General features: G+C 38.0%; 1 protein-coding gene across 2 annotated transcripts in view; it reads left to right on the forward strand.

The window, feature by feature from the left end:
- The window catches only part of UBE2E2 (ubiquitin conjugating enzyme E2 E2), a 360447-nt gene that overhangs the window by 294428 nt on the left and 47454 nt on the right, over positions 1–18565 (forward strand). For both annotated transcript variants that reach the window (XM_037008576.2, XM_073222806.1), the window contains exon 5: positions 15090–15237. In XM_037008576.2, the coding sequence (XP_036864471.1) occupies positions 15090–15237 (148 nt within the window). The remainder of the gene's footprint in view (positions 1–15089; positions 15238–18565) is intronic.

Consider the following 18565-nt stretch of genomic DNA (forward strand, 5'->3'; position numbering starts at 1 on the left):
ACGTTTTTTTCAGTTCTCATTAATATTTAAATAGCAATAGCAACAATAAAAAACTGTATGCCTGGAACATATTGAGTGCTTACTAAATATCTGTCATTTTTGTTTTTTTGAGAGGGCATCTCTCATATTTATTGATCAAATGGTTGTTAACAACAATAAAATTCTGTATAGGGGGGTCAATGCTCAATGCACAATCATTAATCCATCTCAAGCCTAATTCTCATCAGTCTCCAATCTTCTGAAGCATAACGAACAAGTTCTTACATGGTAAACGAATTCTTACATAGTGATTAAATTCTTACATGGTGAACAGTACAAGGGCATTCATCACAGAAACTTTTTGGTTTTGATCACGCATTATGAACTATAAACATAATCAGGTCAAATATGAATATTCATTTGATTTTCATACTTGATTTATATGTGGATCCCACATTTCTCCCTTTATTATTATTTTTATTTTTATTTTTATTTTTAATGAAATGCTGAAGTGGTAGGTAGATGCAAGATAAAGGTAGAAAACATAGTTTAGTGCTGTAAGAGGGCAAATGTAGATGATCAGGTGTGTGCCTATGGACTAAGTATTAATCCAAGCTAGACAAGGGAAGCAAAACATCCACGGATGCAGAAGATTTCTCTCAAAGCAGGGGGGATGAGGTTCTGAGCCTCACCTCTGTTGATCCCCAATTTCTCACCTGATGGCCCCCCTGCGACTGTGCCTGTCTTAGGTTGTTCCTCCCTTGAGGAATCTTACCTGTCTCTGGCTAACCAGTCATCTTCCGGGGCCATACAGGGAAATGTACAGTTGGTAAGTGAGAGAGAAGCCATATTGTTTGTGATGGTTAGCTTTTTACTTCTTTGCAGATTGATGCCCTGTGGCTTCTATGCCCAGCACTTGTCTCGAGGTATCTTTACCACCTGGAGGAATTATGATACTAGGTAAATTCGATATGAGGCACGAATTCTATTTAAGGGTTGTAATTAGGAAGGAAGAAGAAAAGCTATAGATGTAGCATATGGAAGGAAACATGGGAGGATTGATTATTTCTTTGACATATCTTCTTGTAGAGTACCTTAAGCATGTATAGGTTTTAAACTACTAACTAACTTGCGCTCACATATTAACATAATAGGAATACGGTGACATAAACAAAGCAAATCTATAATTACCATCCATCTCCAGTGAAGCCACGAAAACCATTTAGGCACCCTAGGCATTTGTGAAAATTTGTCTATGATATGATGGATATTGTCCAACTGTACTTGAACAGTCTGAGAGAAATCAGACAAATTAAAGCAACCCATTTCTGGGATCTGTTCACATCCCACATGTTCTTTTAACCGTAGTCTATAGTCATAAGATTTTGGAGTGCTACAACTTGCACCCTCCCAACTCCTGGTTGAGTTCCAACAGTACAGATCCGGTCAAATTCGTTGTCTCACTGTATGCACATGCCAGGCTAGACATCTCCCTCCTCATTCCTATGGCAAGTCCAGGAGACAGTGGGCTGGATGCAGCCACAACCGCAGCATCGTCTGGATCCCTGTGGAGGCTTTTTGATGATCATCCCCCGGCACGAGTCCTCCAGAGAGTGCTGATGCCGGAAGCTCCTCCACATATCGTATCTTAGTTCATTTGCTGGGTAGCCAAGCTAGGCCTTGATCTTCTGCATAGAAACAAACAGACCCTTTGCCCACACTTTGACATGCCCTCTATACCACTGTGTAGAACTCATTGGAGGTCAGCACACAGGAGCTGCTTTTTTTTTTTTTTATTAAAAGAAAGGAATATTCTCAGAAAAGAGTACCTCCATAGCTGATCATCTGACACCCTTTAAGTGATCAACATTAAGGATATTTAAAGCATGCACTAATCTTTGATTTACCAATAGTTTTATCCTATCAAGGAGTAATCCCCCTTTTCTTTCTTTCTTTCTTTTTTTTTTTAATCTTTAATCTACACTTACATGAAGAATACTATGTTTACTATGCTCTCCCCTATATCAGGTCCCCCCTAACAACCACATTACGGTTACTATCCATCAGCTTAGCAAAATGTTGTAGAATCACTACTTGTCCTCTCTGTGTTGTACAGCCCACCCTCCCCTTTCTCCCTCCCCCCCCATGCATGCTAATCTTAATACCCCCCTTCTTCTTCCCCCCACTTATCCCCCCTTGCCCACCCATCCTCCCCAGTTCCTTTCCCTTTGATACCTGTTAGTCCATTTTTGGGTTCTGTAATTCCGCTGCTGTTTTGTTCCTTCAGTTTTTCCTTTGTTCTTATACTCCTCATATGATTGAAATCATTTGGTATTTCTCTTTCTCTGTTTGGCTTATTTCACTGAGCATAATACTCTCCAGCTCCATCCATGTTGCTGCAAATGGTTGGATTTTTCCACTTCTTATGGCTGAGTAGTATTCCATTGTGTATATGTACCACATCTTCTTTATCCATTCATCTACGATGGACATTTAGGTTGCTTCCAATTCTTGGCTATTGTGAATAGTGCTGCGATAAACATAGGGGTGCATCTGTCTTTCTCAAACTTGATTGCTGCGTTCTTAGGGTAAATTCCTAGGAGTGGAATTCCTGGGTCAAATGGTAGGTCTGTTTTGAGCATTTTGATGAACCTCCAAACTGCTTTCCACAATGGCTGAACTAATCTACATTCCCACCAGCAGTGTAGGAGGGTTCCCCTTTCTCCACAGCCTCGCCAACATTTGTTGTTGTTTGTCTTTTGGATGGCAGCTATCCTTACTGGTGTGAGGTGATAGCTCATTGTAGTTTTAATTTGCATTTCTCTGATAATTAGCAATGTGGAGCATCTTTTCATGTGTCTCTTGGCCATCTGTATTTCTTTTTTGGAGAACTGTCTGTTCAGTTCCTCTGCCCATTTTTTAATTGGGTTATTTGTTTTTTGTTTGTTGAGGCGTGTGAGCTCTTTATATATTCTGGACGTCAAGCCTTTATCGGATCTGTCATTTTCAAATATATTCTCCCATACTGTAGGGTTCCTTTTTGTTCTATTGATGGTGTCTTTCGCTGTACAGAAGCTTTTCAGCTTAATGTAGTCCCACTTGCTCATTTTCGCTGTTGTTTTCCTTGCCCGGGGAGATATGTTCAAGAAGAGGTCACTCATGTTTATGTCTAAGAGGTTTTTGCCTATGTTTTTTTCCAAGAGTTTAATGGTCATGACTTACATTCAGGTCTTTGATCCATTTTGAGTTTACCTTTGTATATGGGGTTAGACAATGGTCCAGTTTCATTCTCCTACATGTAGCTGTCCAGTTTTGCCAGTACCATCTGTTGAAGAGACTGTCATTTTGCCATTGTATGTCCATGGCTCCTTTATCAAATATTAATTGACCATATATTTTTGGGTTACTTTCTGGAGTCTCTAATCTGTTCCACTGGTCTGTGGCTCTGTTCTCGTGCCAGTACCAAATTCTCTTCATTACTATGGCTTTGTAGTAGAGCTTGAAGTTGGGTAGTGAGATCCTCCCTACTTTATTCTTCTTTTTCAGGATTGCTTTGGCTATTCAGGGTCTTTGTTGTTTCCATATGAATTTTTGAATCATTTGTTCCAATTCATTGAAGAATATTGTTGGTAATTTGAGAGGAATTGCATCAAATCTGTATATTGCTTTGGGCAGGATGGCCATTTTGACAATATTAATTCTTCCTAGCCATGAGCATGGGATGAGTTTCCATTTATTAGTGTCCCCTTTAATTTCTCTTAAGGGTGACTTGTAGTTTTCAGAGTATAAGTCTTTCACTTCTTTGGTTAGGTTTATTCCTAGGTATTTTATTCTTTTTGATGCAATGGTGAATGAAATTGTTTTCCTGATTTCTCTTTCTGTTGGTTCCTTGTTAGTGTATAGGAAAGCTACAGATTTCTGTGTGTTAATTTTGTATCCTGCAACTTTGGTGTATTCCGATATCAGTTCTAGTAGTTTTGGAATGGAGCCTTTAGGATTTTTTATGTACAGTATCATACCATCTGCAAATAGTGACAGTTTAACTTCTTCTTTACTAATCTGGATTCCTTGTATTTCTTTGTTTTGTCTGATTGCCGTGGCTAGGACCTCCAGTACTATGTTAAATAACAGTGGGGAGAGTGGGCATCCCTGTCTGGTTCCCGATCTCAGAGGAAATGCTTTCAGCTTCTCGCTGTTCAGTATAATGCTGGCTGTGGGTTTATCATATATGGCCTTTATTATGTTGAGGTACTTGCCCTCTATTCCCATTTTGCTGAGAGTTTTTATCATGAATGAATGTTGAATTTTGTCAAATGCTATTTCAGCATCTATGGAGATGATCATGTGGTTTTTGTCTTTCTTTTTGTTGATGTGGTGGATGATGTTGATGGATTTTCGAATGTTGTACCATCCTTGCATCCCTGGGATGAATCCCACTTGGTCATGGTGTATGATCCTTTTGATATACTGTTGAATTCTGTTTGCTAATATTTTATTGAGTATTTTTGCATCTACATTCATCTGGGATATTGGTCTGTAATTTTCTTTTTTGGTAGGGTCTTTGCCTGGTTTTGGTATTAGGGTGATGTTGGCTTTATAGAATGAGTTTGGGAGTATTCCCTCTTCTTCTATTTTTTGGAACACTTTAAGGAGAATGGGTATTATGTCTTCTCTGTGTGTCTGATAAAATTCCGAGGTAAATCCGTCCGGCCCCGGGGTTTTGTTCTTGGGTAGTTTTTTGATTACCGTTTCAATTTATTTGCTCGTAATTGGTTTGTTTAACTTTTGTGTTTCTTCCTTGGTCAGTCTTGGGAGGTTGTATTTTTCTAGGAAGTTGTCCATTTCTTCTAGGTTTTCCAGCTTGTTGGCATATAGGTTTTCATAGTAGTCTTTAATAATTCTTTGTATTTCTGTGGAGTCTGTCGTGATTTTTCCATTCTCATTTCTGATTCTGTTGATGTGTGTTGATTCTCTTTTTCTCTTAATAAGTTTGGCTAGAGGCTTATCTATTTTGTTTATTTTCTCAAAGAACCAGCTCTTGGTTTCGTTGATTTTTGCTACTGTTTTATTCTTCTAAATTTTGTTTATTTCTTCTCTGATCTTTATTATGTCCCTACTTCTGCTGACTTTAGGCCTCATTTGTTCTTCTTTTTCCAGTTTCGATAATTGTGATGTTAGACTATTCATTTGGGATTGTTCTTCCTTCTTCAAGTGTGCCTGGATTGCTATATACTTTCCTCTTAAGATTGCTTTCGCTGCGTCCCACAGAAGTTGGGGCTTTGTGTTGTTGTTGTCATTTGTTTCTATATATTCCTTGATCTCTATTTTGATTTGTTCATTGATCCATTGATTATTTAGTAGCATGTTGTTAAGCCTCCATGTGTTTGTGAGCCTTTTTGTTTTCTTTGTAGAATTTATTTCTACTTTTATACCTTTGTGGTCTGAAAAATTGGTTGGTAGAATTTCAATATTTTGGAATTTACTGAGGCTCTTTTTGTGAGCTAGTATGTGGTCTATTCTGGGGAATGTTCCATGTGCACTTGGGTAGAATGTATATCCTGTTGCTTTTGGATGTAGAGTTCAATAGATGTCTATTAGGTCCATCTGTTCTAGTGTGTTGTTCAGTGCCTGTGTGTCCTTACTTATTTTCTGCCCGTTGGATCTATCCTTTGGGGTGAGTGGTGTGTTGAAGTATCCTAACATGAATGCATTGCAGTCTATTTCCCTCTTTAGTTCTGTTAGTATTTGTTTCACGTATGCTGGTGCTCCTGTATTGGGTGCATATATATTTAGAATGGTTATATCCTCTTGTTCGACCGAGCCCTTTATCATTATGTAGTGTCCTTCATTATCTCTTGTTACTTTCTTTGTTTTGAAGTCTATTTTGTCTGATATTAGTACTGCAACCCCTGCTTTCTTCTCACTGTTGTTTGCCTGAAATATGTTTTTCCATCTCTTGACTTTTAGTCTGTGCTTGTCTTTGGGCTTGAGGTGAGTTTCTTGTAAGCAGCATATAGATGGGTCTTGCTTTTTATCCATTCTATTACTCTGTGTCTTTTGATTGGTGCATTAAGTCCATTTACATTTAGGGTGACTTATTGCCATTGCAGGCTTTAGATTCGTGGTTACCAAAGGTTCAAGGTTAGCTTCTTTAGTATCTTACTGCCTAACTTAGCTCGCTTATTGAGCTGTTATATACACTGTCTGGGGATTCTTTTCTTCTCTCCCTTCTTATCCCTCCTCCTCCATTCTTCATATGTTGTGTGTTTTTTTCTGTGCTCTTTTTAGGAGTGCTCCCATCTAGAGCAGTCCCTGTAGGATGCCCTGTAGAGGTGGTTTGTGGGAAGCAAATTCCCTCAGCTTTTGCTTGTCTGGGAATTGTTTGATCCCACCATCATATTTAAATGATAGTCGTGCTGGATACAGTATCCTTGGTTCAAGGCCCTTCTGTTTCATTGCATTAAATATATCATGCCATTCTCTTCTGGCCTGTAGGGTTTCTGTCGAGAAGTCTGATGTTAGCCTGATGCGTTTTCCTTTATAGGTGACCTTTTTCTCTCTAGCTGCCTTTAAAACTCTTTCCTTGTCCTTGATCCTTGCCATTTTAATTATTATGTGTGTTGGTGTTGTCCTCCTTGGATCCTTTCTGTTGTGGGTTCTGTGTAATTCCGTGGTCTGTCCGATTATTTCCTCCCCCAGTTTGGGGAAGTTTTCAGCAATTATTTCTTCAAAGAGACTTTCTATCCCTTTTCCTCTTCTTCTTCTGGTACCCCTATAATATGAATATTATTCCTTTTTGATTGGTCACATAGTTCTCTTAGTGTTGTTTCATTTCTGGAGATCCTTTTATCTCTCTCTATGTCAGCTTCTATACGTTCCTGTTCTCTGGTTTCTATTCCTTCAATGGCCTCTTGCATCTTATCCATTCTGCTTATAAATCCTTCCAGGGATTGTTTCACTTCTGTGATCTCCTTCCTGACATCTGTGATCTCCCTCCGGACTTCATCCCATTGCTCTTGCATTTTTCTCTGCATCTGTGTCAGCATGTTCATGATTTTTATTTTGAATTCTTTTTCAGGAGGACTGGTTAGGTCTGTCTCCTTCTCTGGTGTTGTCTCTGTGATCTTTGTCTGCCTGTAGTTTTGCCTTTTCATGGTGATAGAGATAGTTTGCAGAGCTGGTACGAGTGACCGCTGGAAGAGCTTCCCTTCTTGTTGCTTTGTGACCTTCCTCTCCTGGGAGAATAGCGACTTCTAGTGGCTTATGCTTGTCAGCTGTGCGCAGACAGGGCTTCTGCTACCTGCCCGTTTGCTATGGGGTTTATCTCCGCTGTTGCTGTGGGCGTGGCCTGGCTGGGGCTGCTCCTCCAAAATGGTGGAGTCCGGTTGGAGGGGGAGCGGCCGGGAGGCTATTTATCTCTGTAAGGGGCCTCTGTGCTCCCTGTTGCCCAGGGGGTTAGAGTGCCCAGAGATCCCCAGATTCCCTGCCTCTGGGCTAAGTGTCCTGTCCTGCCCCTTTAAGACTTCCAAAAAGCACTCTATAAACCAAAACAACAACAGCAACAACGAAAGAGGAAAAAGAAAAAAAAAAGGGAAAAACATGCGATATTGTTTGTCCTCAGGCACCAGTCCCAGGCACCTGCCCACCAGTCCTGCCGCCCTGCCTCCCTAGCACTGGGGTCCCCGTCCTTCCAAGGCCTCTGCAAAGCACTCGTCAAAAAAATAGGGAAAAACACGCGACCCTTTCCATCTCCAGGCGCCGGTCCCAGGCACCCGCTCACCGGCCCTGGGTTGCCTCCCTGGCACTGCGGTCCCTGTCCCCCTAAGGCCTCCAAAAAGCACTCGCCAAAAAAAAAAAGGGGGGGGGAGAAATGCACGATTTTCTTTGTCCTCAGGCGCCGGTCCCAGGCACCCGCCCACTCGTCTTGCTGCCCTGCCTCCCTGGTATTGGGGTCCCTGTCCCTCCAAGGCTTCCAAAAAGCACTCGCCAAAGAAAAAAGTGAAAAACACGCGATTGTCTTTGTCCCCAGGCGCCGGTCTCAGGCACCCGCTCACCAGTCTTGCTGCCCTGTTTCGCTGGTATTGGGGTCCCTGTCCCTTTAAGGCTTCCAAAAAGCACTCACCAAAAAAAAAAAAAACCGCTCCGGTTTCTTTCCACCCGCCGGGAGCCAGCTGGAGGGGCGCTCGGGTCCCGCCGGGCCGGGGCTTGTTTCTTACCCGCTTCGCAAGGCGCTGGGTTCTTGCAGGTGTGGATGTGGTCTGGATGTTGTCCTGTGTCCTCTGGTCTCTATTTTAGGAAGAGTTTTCTTTGTTATATTTTCATAGATCTATGTGTTTTTGGGAGGAGATTTCCACTGCTCTACTCACGCCGCCATCCTGGCTCCGCCCTCCATCTGTCATTTTTTTATTACTGGTTTATCCTGAAATAATGCCTGAATATAATAGGACACTTTAGTAATGTAACTTTATGGGACACAAACATATTAAAAATATGCCCTGTTTCCTCAGTGTATTCTCCAGTTTTCCAACTTTCAGTGTGCTATAAATTGTGTTTCTAAAATGCTCTTTTACCTAATAAACAAGACGTTAAAACACCTCAAAGAGATAACTTGTCTTTTTGAACACTAGCCATTATTTGTTAGCATTTGTTGAGCAAACAGTGGTCTCTTTCTGTGTGCCAAACATTGCATTGAAAGAAAATATTTTCAAGAGTAATTCACGGTTTTGTACCAAGTGTGATAATAGAAGTTGGACTATGATGAGGGAACCCTGAAGAGCATGACTTACAACAGGTAAATACATAACACTTCTTCAAACTCTGGGATAGTGAATTTTTTCCTGCTTCAAAAGGTGGTATTTGTCGGAGCCTGCACCATTAGAACATGTAGGAGCAATCGAGCTACCTCTTGAAGTTCAGTGTGGTTTATTCATGAGCACCTGTCAGGACAGAACTCGACAAACATCACCAAAGCAGATCCTTTTCATCAGTATTGTAAAGTTTTAAAGTGTAAAGTATTCTCTGCCCAAAAACTCCACAAGATTCTTTGCAAACTCATGCTTTATTTTTTTCATCCAGCTGTACGTCACTTTTAATGAAATAGCTTCACTTAAAATACCAGTGAGTCACCAATAACAAAATCTAATTCGAAAATGGGCAAAAGACATAAACATCCTTTCTCATGAAGGAGGATACCATCCAGATAGCAAATAAGCACATGAAAAAGTGTTCAGCACCACTAGTAGTTAGGGATTTCCCTAAATCCTAATTGAAACCACAATGAGGTGTGACTACACCCTATCAGAATAGCTAAAATAAAGCATAGTGATAACATGAAATCCTGACAGTGATGTAGACAAACTGGAACACACTGCTGGTGAGGGTGTAAAATGGTTCGACCACTCAAAAAAAATATAGCAGTTTTCTTATAAAACTACGTTTGAGTTTACAATAAAACCCAATAGTTGCACTCCTGGGCACGTATCCCAGAGAAATAAAAACATGTGCTTACACAAAAATGCATACACATCTTCACAGCAACTTCATGTGAAGCTTTTTAATAACTAAAAACTGGAAACAGTTCATTTGTCCTTCAGTGGGTAAATGGTTCCACAAACTGGTATGTTCATACCATGGACTACTACTAAGCAATAAGAAGATACTGACTGACACATGCAATGACTTAGATGGATCTCAGGGCAATTATGCAGAGTGAAAAGAGCCAATTCAAAAAGTTGCATCCCATGTGATTCAATTTCCAAAGCATCCTTGAAATAACAAAGAAAGAGATGAGGAACAGAGTAGTGCTTGTCAAGAATTGAGAAGGGAGGAAAGGGGGAAGGTGACTGGCTGTTAGAGGGTAGCACAGAGTATGTGTGTGATGGAACAACTGTGTATCTTGACTGTGGTGGTAGTTGCACAAATCTACATGTGGTACAATTGCATAGAAACCTGTAAACATGAGTGCATGTAGAACTGGTCATAAAATGAAAAAGGTCAATATGGATTATATCAATGTCAATTTCGTGATATTATACTGTAGTTATGCAAGATTTTGCCATTGGTGGAAACTGGATGAAGACTATATGTGATCTGTTTGCATCATTTCCTACAGTCTCATATGAATCTATAATTATCTCAAAATTAAAAAAAAGAACAAACACTGAGGCTGAATAGGAGAACATGGGCTTTTGGAGTCAATAAAATTGTGTTCAAATTCTGGCTCCCTACTTACCAACTCTGGGACCATGAGCCAGTTCTTTAACATCTCTGAGCCTCAGTTTATTTTTGTAAAAATTGTTTCCAATTTTACTGTTTACAATATAATGATTTGATATATGTCTATATTGTAAAATGAGCACCACAGTTAGTTAAAATCCACCTACCATACAAAATTACAGGTTTGTTTTGTTTTGTTTTGTTTTTTAAATTTGGTATCATTAATGTACAATTACATGAGCAACATTATGGTTACTAGACCCCCCATTATCAAGTCCCCACCACATATCCCATTACAGTCACTGTCCATCAGTGTTGTAAGATGCTCTAGAATCACTACTTGTCTTCTCTGTGTTATACTGCCTTTCCTGTGTGCCCCTCCTTCATTATGTGGGCTAATCATAATGCCCCTTTTTCCCCCTTATCACTCCCTTCCCACCCATCCTCCCCAGTCCTTTTCCCTTTGGCAACTGTTAGTCCATTCTTGGGTTCTGTGAGTCAGCTGCTGTTTTGTTCCTTCAGTCTTTCCTTTGTTCTTATACTCCACAGATGAGTGAAATCATTTGATACTTGTCTTTCTCTGCCTGGCTTATTTCACTGAGCATAATACCCTCCATCCATGTTGTTGCAAATGGTAGGATTTGTTTTCTTCTTATAGCTGAATAATATTCCATTATGTATATGTACCTCATCTTTATCCATTCATCTACCGATGGACACTTAGGTTGCTTCCATTTCTTAGATATGGTAAATAGTGCTGTGATAAACATAGGGGTGCATCTGTCTTTTTCAAACTGGGCTGCAGCATTCTTAGGGTAAATTCCTAGGAGTGAAATTTCTGGGTCAAATGGTATTTCTATTTTTAGTTTTTTGAGGAACCTCCATACTGCTTTCCACAATGGTTGAACTAATTTGCATTCCCACCAGCAGTGTAGGAGGGTTCCCCTTTCTCCACATCCTCGCCAACATTTGTTGTTGCTTGTCTTTTGGACATTGGCCATCCTAATTGGTGGGAGGTGATATCTCATTGTGGTTTTAATTTGCATTTCTCTGATGATTAGTGATGTGGAGAATCTTTTCATGTGCCTGTTGGCCATCTGAATTTCTTCTTTGGAGAAGTGCCTGTTCAGATACTCTGCCCATTTTTTAATTGGCTTATTTGCTTTTTGTTTGGTGAGTGCGTGAGCTCTTTGTATAATTTGGATGTCAACCCCTTATCAGATATGTCATTTATAAGTATATTCTTCCATACTGTAGGATGTATTTTTCTTCTACTGATGGTGCCCTTTGCTGTATAGAAACTTTTTAATTTGATATAGTCCCACTTGTTCATTTTTGCTTTTGTTTCCCTTGCCTGGGGAGATATGTTCATGAAGAAGTTGGTCATGTTTATATCCAAGAGATTTTTGCCTATGTTTTTTTCTAAGAGTTTTATGATTTCATGACTTACATTCAGGTCTTTGATCCATTTTGAGTTTACTTTTGTGTATGGTTAGTCAATAATCCAGTTTCATTCTCTTGCATGTAGCTGTCCAGTTTTTCCAACACCAGCTGTTGAAGAGGCTGTCATTTCCCCATTGTATATCCATGGCTCTTTTATCGTATATTAATTGACCATATATGCTTGGGTTTCTATCTGGGCTCTCTAGCTCTCTAGTCTGTTCCATTGGTCCATGGGTCTGTTCTTGTGCCAGTACCAAATTGTCTTCATTACTGTGGCTTTGTAGTAGAGCTTAAAGTCAGGGAACATAATTCCCCCCACTTTATTCTTCCTTCTCAGGATTGCTTTGGCTATTTGGTGTTTTTTATGGTTCCATATGAATTTTTCAACTACTTGCTCTAATTTGTTGAAGAATGCTGTTGGTATTTTGCTGGGATTGCATTGAATCTGTAGATTGCTTTAGGCAGTATGACCATTTTGACAATATTAATTCTTCCTATCCATGAGCAAGGGATGTGTTTCCATTTATTGGTATCTTCTCTAATTTCTCTCATGAGTGTCTTGTAGTTTTCAGAGTATAGGTCTTTCACTTCCTTGGTTAGGTTTATTCCAGGTATTTTATTCTTTTTGATGCAACTGTGAATGGAATTGTCTTCCTGATTTCTCTGTCTGCTAGTTCATCATTAGTAAATAGGAATGCAACAGATTTCTGTGTATTAATTTTGTATCCCACAACTTTGCTGAATTCAGATATTACATCTAGTAGTTTTAGAGTGGATTCTTTAGGGTTTTTATGTACAATATCATGTCATCTGCAAACAGGGACAATTTGACTTCTTCCTTGCCAATCTGGATGCCTTTTATTTCTTTCTGTTGTCTGATTGCCAAGACTAGGACCTCCAGAACTATGTTAAATAAAAGTGGGGAGAGTGGCTATCCTTGTCTTGTTCCTGATGTTTACAGTTTATTTTTAAAATCAGTACAATAATACTAATTCCCTCCTTGAGTTCCTTTGAAAATTAACTGGGTCAGAGCAGCTAATCTGGTTTTTAAAATATCACTATTGTATTAAAAAAGCCACTCATCATTTACATTCCATCATAAAAATATTTTGTCTTTTCAACTAGCACTTAAAGGGATAGACACTTTGAGTTCTCTGCAGAATTTTAATAATACTAGATACTCTCTGTGTCTCATTAACTTCTGCTCATATCTTTATTTCCTTTCTACTGTCCCGGGATTTATCGTGTCGTTTTTCCTTTCTAATATTTGCCTTTGAAACTGTCAATTTCATTTTTACTGTTGTTTTAGCCGAGTCATATATTTTGGTATTGGCAACCCAACATTTTCATTGTCATTCAGCTATAGATATAGCTGATCTTTTTTCTTTCATCTAAGAATTATTTGAAAATGTGTTTTTCAGTTTCCAAACATATGATGGGGAATCTGTATGGTCTTAGTAATTCTTTGAAATATGTTGAACTTCCTTTTGGCTTAGCATGTGATCAATTTTTATAAATGTTTCTTATGTACTTGGAAAAGAATATGTACTCTTTAATTGTTGAGTGTGGAATTTTATCTTCATTTAGTGCCTTAATTTTGTTAATTTGGTTGTTCATATTTTCAGTATCCTTACGACATTTTAGTCTGGTTGACCTCTATCATTTACTACAGTCAGAGTGTCCCTCTTTGATTGTAGATGTGTCATTTTCTCCTTATAATTCTGCCAATTTTTACTTTTCATATTTTTGGCTATGTTGTTATGTACAATAGATTTAAAATTGTTATATTTTCCTAGTGAATTGTTCATTTTATCATAATACAGTGATCCACTTTATTCAATTTTGCCTTAAACATATATTTGATGTAATAGCAATATATTCATTTAAGCTTTTTTTAGTTAGTGTTCACATCATAAACAGTGCTAATTCCAGGAATTAGAATTTTCAGGGGAAATATTTTTCTCCCCACCCCAGAGCCCATGCTTTCTCTGGCAAGTGTCTTTGCTTTCTCTCCCATAAGGCCTTGTATTTTTGAGACCATCCATTTAATAAAAGACTAGCTGCTCAAGTGTCCTAATTTGTGTAAGGGCAGTCAGTTCCAACCCCTTACCACATGCAGATCTAAGGACTCATCTTTCTCCATGAGGGCTTAAAACCCAAGCTTGCATTAAGACTGACTATCCTTCCATCCCTCACTCTTCCCTAAGCCCCACCCCTGGCCAACCATACTTTCAGCTCATGTGCTTACTGTAATTTTTGGTTTTCAGTTCTGACCTCTGGGGGATTCCTCATTCAAATTCAACTGTACATTTTAAAGAATGTTATGTGCAATTTCTCCAGCAGTTCTAGGTGTTTGGGATATGTGTGTGTCGAAAGGGATGTCAAGGTTAACAAGGTTATATGTTGCTAATGGTAGTTCTTACTGGGAGTACTACCCTATCCTGAGAATGGCACCATGTTGTTCACCAGTAGTAGAAGACCATATTTGTCCTTTCTGAGACTGGATATCATATGAATTAATTGTTCTGGTATTTGAGTAGATGCAGGATGCCCTGGTGGAGTGGCAGTACCCAAAAGATCTGCCGTCTGTGTCTTTCCTGGTTCAGAGCCATTTTGAACTTAAGGTATCATAAGATTGGTCTTTAGAGTGCCAAGATTTATTTATATTTTAACTTATAACATTAACATTTATAAACTGATATTAATAAATAGCATTAAAATCTTACTGTCACTTATGTAAAACTTTTATGAAACAGTTTTACCAGAGTTTGAAAACTGATTCAAACAACTTTTTCAAAGTTCTTTAAAAACATTCTAGGTATGTTTCAAAGTTACACCTAGGCAAAGTACAGTATTGATCTAGCTGTCATAGGGAGGATGTGGGCTACACTAATATTACATCCAATATGTAAAATTTAAGAAAGAAAAAGCTTATAAGTTATAATGAGTTTTTCTGTGAACCAGGTATATTCACATACATGCCCAAGCTAATGCTTTTGTCAAACCATAGCACAGAATCATATCTATTTCCTTTTTATAGTATTTCCATGCTTATTTGAATTTTATAAATGTACAAAATCCTTAAAACCTGAAATTCCACAAATATTTCCTTTGATATTTTTATATTTGAAAATTTATTTGTTTGAGATTTTTTTAAAGGTCCAAATTAATCTCCTCTTCGGAACAATTCCTACAATTGCACCAAGAGTAAATTCAGTCTCCAGAACATTGATTAAACAGCACTCTTCATCAAAAGCACAATGTCATGATTTTGGTGCTGGGGTTCAGTTCTCTGTGCCCAGAATAATAATTTCTGAAATAATGAGTTTCTTTATTGATTCTTCTCATGTGCCTAAGGAAAAATTAAGTATATGGTTCAACCAATGACCCTTGGATCATTTTGCCTAATAAAAGGTATGTCTTATTTATAACAAGTTTACGTTTTCTTTTAGGTCACCTTCAGAACAAGAATCTATCACTGTAATATTAACAGCCAGGGCGTGATCTGTCTGGACATCCTAAAGGACAACTGGAGTCCAGCCCTAACCATTTCTAAAGTTCTCCTGTCCATCTGCTCACTTCTTACAGACTGCAACCCTGGTAAGAGATTTTAGATCCAATATCGAATTGGGGCTACTGAAGACCTAAATGTCAGACCTTAGGAAATTGTTTACTTTTACTACCACCACCACTATTAGTACTGTTATTATTGATTTTAAATTTCCATAGTATGTAACTGCTTTCTTTTTAAATTGAGTCTTCTCGTTAGTCTTTTAACACCTATTATTTGCCAAGAAGGAAAAAGCATAGGGTGATAAAAATTAATGAAAAATCAGTTTAGATGACGAAGTGCATTTAAAGAATGCATTACATTCTGCTGCCAAATAATAATAAAAATTCAAATTGAAGAGCTTAATCTTTAATTAGATGCCTACCAGAAGATGTTAATTTGAGAAATGTGGGCTATTAAAATCTGATAACAACCAGGCAGCTCCACATGGACGTGACCTTTTTAGCACCTTAATGACCATTCATCCTTATGAGCAATTAGAACAAAAAAGCTGAATGATCCTGAACTAGAAATACCCAAAAAGTAAACAAGGAAACACAACTTCCCAGGAAAACTAAAGAGAGTTTATGGCCAAGCCTTTATGGCTTGCTGGTGTGCTTAATGCTGAAAGTTCTTACTTGCTGTGTGCACCAGATGTGTGATTATGTCTTTGACCAGCTTTTTAAATTTTTTTATTGGAATAAAGTTGATATACAGTATTATATGATTTCAGATGTATAACACAGCAGCATGATAATTATATTGCATTACTGGCTGCTTGCCACAGAAAGTGTAGTTCCCTCTGTTACTATACCAAGACATTACAGTATTATTGGTTATATTCTATATTTGCACGTCCATTCCAGTGATTAACTTGTTTTGCAGTTTGCAGTTTGTACCTCTTTATCCCCTTCACCTGTTTCACCCATCTTCCCTCCCCGCTCCTTATGCTAACCAACAGTCTGTTGTCCATATTTATGGGTGTATTTCTTTTTTGTTTGTTTGTTTGTTTTTTAGATTCCACATATAAATGAAATCATGGTATTTGTCTTTCTTTGCCTGGCTTATTTCACTTAGCATGATACCCACTAGGTCCATCCTTTGAATACCTTCTTTTAACTAAAAAATAAGCCAGCTGCCAGATTTCTAAATATTTTGGTTTACTTTTAAACACAGCAGAAATCCAAAGGTAACTATAGGGTTTTCATTCATGCTCTCACAAAGACATCCTTCTTTGAGTAATTAGTAGCCTTAATATTTCATGGTATTCCATCTCCCAAGTTCAGGAATACACTAGACAAGTGACATTATAATAGACAATAGAGAAATGACAAGTAAGAATCAAGGTCTCTCTCAGGCTCCTGGCTGATTTATAAAACATAAAGAAATTATAATCCTTTAAATTTTTGTCTGTTATTTTTCAGTACCAAAACTTTTTCTAATGAACAAACGTAAAAACAGAATTTAATTGTGATAATTTAGAATATAGATAACAAATTAATGCTTTTAATGCCAAGAAGAAAATATAATTGTGCAAGATCATTACAAAATATTTTTTTAATTCATACTTCACCCTAGATAGTGAAATTCAATAATAGCTGCACTAATTTAAAACTGAATGACAAATGCTTTGTTCTTTGGATCTCATTATTACTGTTTCAATCCCATTTGTCTCTCTGTGACTGTGTATAGCCTCGTTGGAGTCAATGTCATAAAAAGCCATTTTTTAATGTGTGGTATGAGGCCCAGGCCCGAGGGGTCTTCCTGGAAATGTTGAAACATGGAACTGCATCTGCCTCCCTGCTCCCAAAAAAGTACTTTCGGGTTTTACTGAAATTCGGAGGGGAGTTTTTTTCTAAGAGAGTAATTTATCTTCTGTAAATCACTTATGCAAGAAGCTATGGTAGCATGTTATTATACTATACACCTCAGACTTACAGTGTTGTATGTCAGGCATATCTTGATAAAATTAGAGAGAAACAAACTTTTGAGATCCTACTATTTATGAGCACTTCTGAGCACTAGTGGAATAAGAAGTCCTCCCTTCTTATACGTGGAATAAGGTGCAACTTGACACTTGGAGAGAAAATTCAGTACTAAGAGGCAGTCCTGACCCCAGCGTCACCAGGCCTGCTTGGACTCCTGGCGAACAGGTGTCCTATCCCCCTGAATCAACTTGTATATTAGAGTCTGTTCTCTGTACAGGTGTCCCTGCTTAAAAGAAGAGATTCATTCCATCAAAACCTTCTCTCAGTGATTAAAAAAAGATTCCGTTTAGTAAATTAGAGTTTTCTTTTGCTGTGTCAGAAAATTACAGATGCATTCTGCAAAAGTAAATAAAAATCACACCTGGACAAACCAAAATCACATAAATAAAATCAACAGGTTTTGAAAATAATGCTGTTACCAGTAAGAGTAATCCTAAAGAAAATAATGTTACCTTTAATTTGTCCAGAGATACACTGTCTGATGAAAGAATAGAATACTATCTCTAAAATACATACTAATGAACTAAATGTTCATACTTTAACACATATAAAAAAGTTTCCAGACTGACACATCATCTACATGTATGTTCACACTTCTAGAGTCTTAAAGAGTTTATCTTAAGCCAAAATGTCCAGGTTTTTTTTTATCGTTTTACTTCACATTGATTTCTTGTGTACTTCCAATCTCTGCAAGTTTTCCCCCCTAGATTTAAGTGAAACTTCAATATAACCTATGTGCAAATTATCACAAATGTGAATTTGATAGAATATGAATACAGAAGGTTTTCCTATACCAAATCTGAAGAGCTATTTTCACACAGAAGTACTGTCAGCTCAGAAGGAGGCCTTGCATAAGGAAATAGACAACCGATTTGAAAACACTCTTTTATCTTTTTCATACAGTTCTCATAGTTTTTACATTTGCCTCTTTCAAGAATTTTTGGTCTATTCAGAAACAAATGTTATGTATGTGTTTAAGGGGCACCGCACATTCTTACATCATGATATTTATGGTCAGCAGATGTTGATTTAAAAACCAGCTTCCCTGTTTATTAGAAGTGTGATATTGTACCAACCAGGTCTTAATTTCTTCTATGAAAGAGAGGTTATCAACCCTACCTAAATCACAGGGTTTCTATAATTTAATGTGAGATGGTATATGTGAAAGCCCATTGCAAAAGAAATGAGATGTTCATGGTATTTCCCAGAATATTTATCTTAAGCCAAAATGTCCAGGTTTTTATATAAGGCATATATTAGGTGGCTGATAAATACCTGCTCAGTTGAATTTAGTTGAAAGTAGTATTGAATAATCTCTACCACCACCGCCTCAGCCCTGACACTCTTGGATCTTACCATCTGAAAAAACCCTAAATCTTGAACAGGTAGT

This window comes from Manis javanica, chromosome 15 (assembly GCF_040802235.1).
Source record: "Manis javanica isolate MJ-LG chromosome 15, MJ_LKY, whole genome shotgun sequence".
Classification (NCBI taxonomy): Eukaryota; Metazoa; Chordata; class Mammalia; order Pholidota; family Manidae; genus Manis; species Manis javanica.